The 7234-nt window shown below is 38.6% G+C and overlaps 1 protein-coding gene across 1 annotated transcript; it reads left to right on the forward strand.

Moving 5' to 3' along the window:
- Positions 1-5388: 5388 nt before the first annotated feature.
- LOC149159022 (phospholipase A2-alpha-like) lies at positions 5389-6966 on the forward strand. Its single transcript, XM_089433434.1, has 3 exons — positions 5389-5616; positions 6416-6455; positions 6560-6966. The coding sequence occupies exons 1-3, from the start codon at positions 5539-5541 to the stop codon at positions 6901-6903; spliced, it is 462 nt and encodes a 153-aa protein (XP_089289560.1). The 5' UTR covers positions 5389-5538; the 3' UTR covers positions 6904-6966.
- Positions 6967-7234: the final 268 nt, after the last annotated feature.

Raw genomic sequence — 7234 nt, forward strand, 5'->3', positions numbered from 1 at the left:
AAGCTGTGCTTTTGAATGACAACCTTATTTTCCCAAGCTTGATTTCAGATTTCCGATCCTTTGATGATGCCAATGAGCCTTATGAGGTCGTCATTTGAGTGATTTGGCACATACTTTTCCTTCCAGATGAGGCCCCAGGGTGTTTGTGGGTTGTCTTTCTAATGCCACCAGGTTTTTCCCCAAGGGTTTTTCCAAGAATTTCTAGATCCCTCAAACACAAACCTCCATCATTTTTGGTTTGCACACCTTTTCCTAGGCTATAAGAGCCCATTTTTTTTTGTGTCTATGCCTCTAATGGTGTTGGTGATTGATTTGGGGGTTGAAAGAGAAGAGTACATGTATAAGGGCATTGCTTGCAACACAAATTTGACCAGGACCAATATCTGTTCCAAGTTGTGGGAGCAGAATGTCCAATTTGCCAGTCTTTTTCCCAATTTGTTTATGAGGTCCTCCTAGTTAGATATTTTGAAGATTTTATGGATTAGAGGGTCCCCCAGATATCTGGAGGGGAGAGAACATATTTGAAAGCCCAACCTTCAGGTTATATTTCTTTGAATGACTATAGGAGTATTGAAGAAGAATAATTTGGATTTTTCCATATTAATGGAGGTACTCAAGGCCTCTGAAAACCCATTAAGAATTTCTTTGAAATAGGTAGCTTCCCTAACCGTAGGTAAGCCCATTAGTAGGATGTCAGCTACAATTTTTTGATGGGTGGATGGGGGGAAGCATTGTCATGAAGCTTGAGTCCAACTAGGGAGTTGTTAATATTTGTTTCCTTTAGAGAATGGCTAAGACTATTGGCCATGATAACGAAGAAGAAGCGTGACAGGGGGTCTCCTTGTATTATGCCTATGGAGGGGCATAAAGGCTTAGAGGGGGAGCCATTGAGAAGAATGGAAAAGAAGGCTCCCGAGACCATGGTCATTATCCAATTGATGTAGTCCTAATTGAAACCAAAAGCCTTTAGAACAACCTTCATATAGTCCCAACTTATTTTGTCAAAATCTTTTGACATGCCAAGCGATATCATCATTCTCAATTTCTTTTTGACATTTCGTGAGTATATCAATTCATGGGAGAGGATTATGTTGTCCATGATTTGTCTGAGTTCCACATATCCCGTTTGGTTTGAGGATATAAGGAGGGGTAGAAAAACCTTGATTCTGTTGGCAAGGACCTTGGAAATGATTTTGTAGATCACATTACATAGGGAAATAAGAAAGAACCTATCAGAGAGTCGACACCTTCATCTTTGGGAATGAGTGTGAGGAAAGTAGCATTGAGGGATTTTAGAATAGATTTGTTGACTCTGGAGTCTTCCACCAGAGCATGAACCTCCTCTTTTATGAAGGGCCAACAAGATTTATAGAAGTCAATTGTGAAACCATCAGGTCTAGGGGCTTTCCCATTGGGCATGGTCATTACGACCTCCTCTACTTCTTGCATCGTTACCTTTCTCAGAAGCATTATGTTGTGGTCCTAATTGAGAATTGCTTGGATGTTGTTAGTAATTTCCCTTATATCTTTGGTTCTATCAACCCTGGGCTCTTCTAAAAGATTATTGAAGTATTCATTTAGTTCATTTGTTATGTCCTTGTGGTTATGAACCATACTCCCATCTATGGATTTAAGGCCTATGATTTTGTTGTGTCTCCTATGTTGTATCATAAGACGATGGAAGAAGGATGAATTTCATTCTCCACACTTAAGCCAATTGATTCGAGACTTTTGTTGCCATAATTTTTCCTCTTGGGAGACTCATTCTTCCCAATTCTTTTGGAGTCTTAGTTCTTCTTGCTTCATTTGATCATTGATTCCATTGCTGATGATTTTTTGTTGGAGCATTTCCATTCTCTATTCTAGATCTTTTTTGTCTTTAAATATGTTGTCGAAGACCTCTTTTTTCTAGATTTTAATTTTGTTCTTGATGAGCTTTAATATTTGCTTGGAATTGATACATTTTTGTGTTTGATTGTGGCATAAGGCCTTTCCACCAATCCTTCATATTTTCCATAAATTTTGGGTGTTCAAGCCAGAACGATTCAAATAGGAAAGGTCAGTTTTTGGGACTAGAGAAAATTTGAACTTTCAGGGAGATCAGCTAGTGGTTAGATCCCATTTGGGGACGATGCGAGCCTCTATTTCCCATGAGGTCGTGTAAATGGATTTAGAGAGAAGGAAACGATTGAGTTTGGATGCAATTTGTCTCACTCCTCCCCTTCTATTGTTCTGGGTGAAGGTGCCATTAGATGTGGGGATGTCTATTAGACTTAGCTCATCAATAGTTATTTGGAAGACTTCAGAGTATTTTTCTAGTTTGCGTATTCCCCCTTTTTTACCTCAAGGTTTAAGACCATGTTGAAATACCTTGCAATAATTTTGAATGGCTGAGGGAAGGTCTCCAGGGTTTTCCTGACTGTATGAAGCATTTGGATTCTTTCTGCTGCCATATGAAGAGCGTATATATTAGTAACGCATATACTATTAATGGAACCTATGATATTTAGAACAATGGTAATGGAGTGCCTTGTTGCCGTGAAGGAAGATAGTTCATACAATGAAATTTTCCATAGAATCAAAGCTCACCAGCAGTACCCAGAGCAGAATTTGTTGTGTAGCTATAATTTTTGAAGCAATTCTTTTGAAGGATGTTGAGGTTCTCCATAGCAGTCTTAGTCTCTTGAATGAGAACAATGTCAGGTTTGTCTGTAATGAGTCTGTTTTTTAAGACTCTTTTTTTCCCTAGACCATTTAGGCCTCTTATATTCCATGAAATACAATTCATTGATAAAGATTTGGGGTGAGGGTGAGAGCTTTTACCTTTCCTTCATTGAGAAGTCTTGCTTTAAGTTCCTGGAGGAGCTGCCCTATGGTTTTCCTTCCTCTTTTTTTGTTGGGACCTTTTGGGTTGTGCTGCTCTACTATCATATTTTCCAGTATTCCTTTGTTTGTTGGTTCATCTAGTACTTTCTGGAGTGTTCCCTATTTTAGTTCTTCCTGTAGAAGGTATGCTCCTTCTATTCTTTGTATATGCTCTGCTAGTATAGCTGCCAGGCCATTTTTTTCCATTCTTCTGCTATGGAGATGAGATCAACTCCTTCAAGGGCTTCCTCTATTGTGTTGTCTTCAGGGGAAGTTTCTGTCGTTGTTGGTTCCATATCGGTGTCTTCTAGTAAATAGTCCTCCTCTATTTGGACATGCTCTGAATGATTCTCCACTTGCTTCTAATTTGCTGAGTTTTGGTTTCCTCCCATAGTTTCTTCTTCATTCTTGCCATCTGAGGTTGGTTCTTCTTGGTCTTTCTGTAGGGCTTCATATTTGTTTTTACTGGCTACCTAGTATTGATCTTGTTTTCCTTGTGCCTTCCTATTGTGCCTATTTCTTGGTCCTACTTTCGTGAAACCTTTCTCATCTGATTTATTTTGAGTTTGTGCATTGGTTTGTGGAGTCTTGTTTTGGGGTCATTCCCTGAATAGGTGTCCGTATTCATGGCACTTTTTGCATCTAAATGGAATATGCTCATAGTCAATGTTTTGGAGCCAAACCTCGTCTCTAAAGACTAGATTTATTGCTTTTGGTAGGGCACCTGAGACATCCATATAGACACATATTCTTGCGTAAGAGACATAGTAGCCATTTTTGGTTCCCTCTGACATTTTTATGTATTCCCCTAGTTCATCTCCAATGCCTTTAAGCACTGATGGTGACCAATAGTCAGTGGGCAGTAAGTAGAGCTTGACCCAGATGGGGACTCTAGTGAAATCTTCCTTCTCTAGGGTGAAATTTTCCTTCCAATATCTCATGTAGAGCCCAACTGAGTTGAAAAAATAAGGGCCTCCTTCAAAAAAATGATCTTTCTCTTCTAGGAGGTCAAAAATGACTGTGAAGAATCCTTTCAATCCCAATTACAGCCTGAGCTCTCCTTTTGGTTTCCATTTTGTTTGAATCCACCAGTTCAAGGCTTTTTCAATGGGCCAGATTCCCATGAATTTGCAGATCACTGCATGTTCCTGCATGTAGTCTCTGTAGGCTACGACATCTGGGTCTTGGATTTCTAGCACTAAGATTTCTTTTTCTTTGGGATTGCAGTTCTTACTAGTCTTCGCCTTTGTTTTTGGGGCTGGTCCGACTGGGTATTTTCGGGCTCTTCTTCCATTCTTTCCCGCGAGGTCCACGCTACTTTTGGGATGGTCCCAGATGCAAACTTGTTTTCTTCATCTTTTCCTTTTGTTTTATTTTCCTCTCTCGCAGATTTAACAATTCTCGAAGAGTGAAATGCATTATAGTTAGTGAGCTTGGTGAAGAATGAAGTTTTAGGCTCCTTGGTTTTCCCTGCTACAGTGCCCCGAAAAAAGGGAGTTCAGGTTCCCATTCCTCCCCCGTCCCTGCCATGAGCTGCAGCTTATTAGAAGACTGAAAGAGTGCTCCCACTTCCATCGAAAATTTTCTATCAATGGGATTTTTGTCAATTGCTGTTAGTTAATTTGATATTATTAAAATTATTTTCACCTTAACTTAATATAATGATTTATTAAAAACCCCAATATTGATAATGTACTCGCAAGGAAAAAAAAAAGAGGTCATCCAGATAATTTTCTAAAATTAACAATATAATAATAGAGTTTTCTCTTGCTCTCGACTTCCTTAATATGATATATAATTGTAGGATTCTAAGAAAAACTAAGAATTTGATAGATGCTCTGAACTCTAAGTTTATTGCAGATGTCCAAACTCAACACCGCTGTGAAATCTGAGATCAATGCGCTTTCCCGAGGCAATGCAATTTGAATTTTTTGGGGGAAACAAATTATTCGACTACAAACACCACTAAAAACGTGTAGTACTTTCTATCGTATAGCAGCCTGAACATCGAAATAATGACCAGATTCAGCCATTAAGCTTTGCAGTAATGGCTGAATACAACCATAGTTTAACCATACATAATTCTCTGCAATCCATGGCAGACATTTTACAAAACTATTTTGAATTTAGAAATAATGATTAGATACTATTAATCTTAGTTCAACTATTTCTTTAAGTTTCTCCATGTGCAATATGCTCCACCATCACGAGAAGATTCTCAAATGTATGGTGCAGGGTAAATTCTGAGTATCCGCCTTAAATACTGGAATAATCGTGAACCAAGAGCTGCCCCACCTGTTTCTTCTAAAAAAAACACTCAAAAAATTAAATCATATATAAATACATAAACACTAAAAAAAGCATATGTTGTTGCCAGCTAATTTAACAGTCCACGCCTATCTAAAAATACTTGGGAAATGCGTGCCATTTTGGCTTCCACATGGACTCAGTATACAAATATGGATTGATTGAATATGTATATAAAATTATGAAATGTTCCCTGTGACAAAAAGTAGTGGAATCATTTGAGATGGGACGCAGACAAGCTGAAAAGTGATGCCAACTCGCCAGAGTTTGGGTTTTGTAAGCAGCCAGGGAGGGGCAGGGAAAAGAAACCAGGCAAGAACAGGATATACAGAACGAATTTCTTGCGATAAGACCAGCTGAAGAACAATGGCCTTTCATGGAATGCGATTAGGTTTATTGCTATGCCTTCTATCAGCGTGTCTTCTCGGCTCTTCCAACTCACTGGTAATCATGATCATGCTTTCAAATCATTTGCCAGTTTAATCATTCTATTTCCTATTTGTTTTTGGTTATTCTTTAACTCAGAGGAATGGGTAACTGAGTCAGTTTGGTACAATAGAGTGGGTTTGGTACTAAGTTCGTAAAGGGAGATTCTGGTTGTTACTATTATATCTATGAAGTCTATTACCTGTTTAGTATCAGTAGCAGGCTATATTTTTTTTAATGGAGAGGAATGTAGTGATCATTCCCGTCATATTTATAGAAAATTTGGGAAGAATTTTTGTAAATCCAAGTTATAGTTGTTAAACTTCAAAATTTTAGGTATCCCAGACATTTTTGATGGTGGTAAATCCATTTCCACCATAAAAACACGATTCAAATACTGCCTCTGCAAAAAATTTTGAAATTTTTTTGCCTGTCCAAGCAATTCCTCCACCTCGAGTCACTGTACTAATAAAGAGAAGTCACTGCTGTAAAATTAAACTTTAAATCTCTTGATTTACACCAATTACTATACTTGTGGAGCCTACACCCTATTTTCTTCTGCTTAAATAAAATCACTAAACAATAGTAACCCTGATTGTTTTGATTTACACTTCACATCACTGTGATAACCAATTAAACCGCGCCAGGACTGATAATTTTATTTTTCAAAATAATATTGAGTTAATGATAACCAATTGAACGGCCCATCATTTTATTTTTCAAAACAATATTGAGTTATTGGGTCTCTAGAGTCAAATCTTCCATGCCCTTGACTGTTAATACAATATTATTGAATTTTGTTGTTGTTGTGGTGCAGGATGAGTGTAGCAATGGGTGCGAGTCGAACTTCTGTACAGGTCTGCCTCGTGACCTTTAGTTTCAATACCTTTTGGGCAGCATTAGGAGGTATTATGGCATACCAGAATTTTTCTATTAAAGTATGATCACATTCTACTGGCAGTGGCCCCGTTTCTGAGGTATGGGCGATACTGCGGACTGTTTTACACGGGATGCCATGGAGAAGCTCCCTGTGACGGGCTGGACAGCTGCTGCAAGGATCATGACAATTGCATCGCACGCTCTGGTGATTATCTCAACGTCCAGTGCAATCAGAAACTACTCGACTGCTTGAGCGCTTACATTATGTCTGGACAACCTCAGTTCAGAGGCACTCAGTGTCTCAGTAAGACAGTAGCGGATACGATCGATTTTGCGATCAGGGCAGGCGTGTGGATCGGAAGAAGGATACCGGCCGAAGATGCTCAAAAGTCCTCCTCCACGTCAACAGATTTTAATGGGCGCTAATAAAGTTCCGGCCAGACATAAAATCTCCGCATTTTCAATATTGTTAGATAGATCCTAAACCTGCAAAATACTATATTATATTATATACGATTACATTGTTAGAGAGGACTCGAACCTAGAATTTGGAAGCCCAAAATCCTCACTCCACTCATCTGGGTTTGAAGTGGACCTTTCATTATCCAAAAACTTTGCCACTTTGTCATTGAATAAATGTTCCCCTCATCTGGGTTTGAAGTGGACTTTCATTATCAAAAAACTTTGCCACTTTGTCATTGAATAAATGTGAAGTTGTGGTTTAATAAATATGTAATTTTGCCTCACTGTTAGAATT

The sequence above is a fragment of the Pinus tabuliformis genome, chromosome 5_2 (genome assembly GCF_031772625.1).
Source record: "Pinus tabuliformis cultivar Carrire ecotype Pingquan chromosome 5_2, CPIR1, whole genome shotgun sequence".
NCBI classification, from domain to species: Eukaryota; Viridiplantae; Streptophyta; class Pinopsida; order Pinales; family Pinaceae; genus Pinus; species Pinus tabuliformis.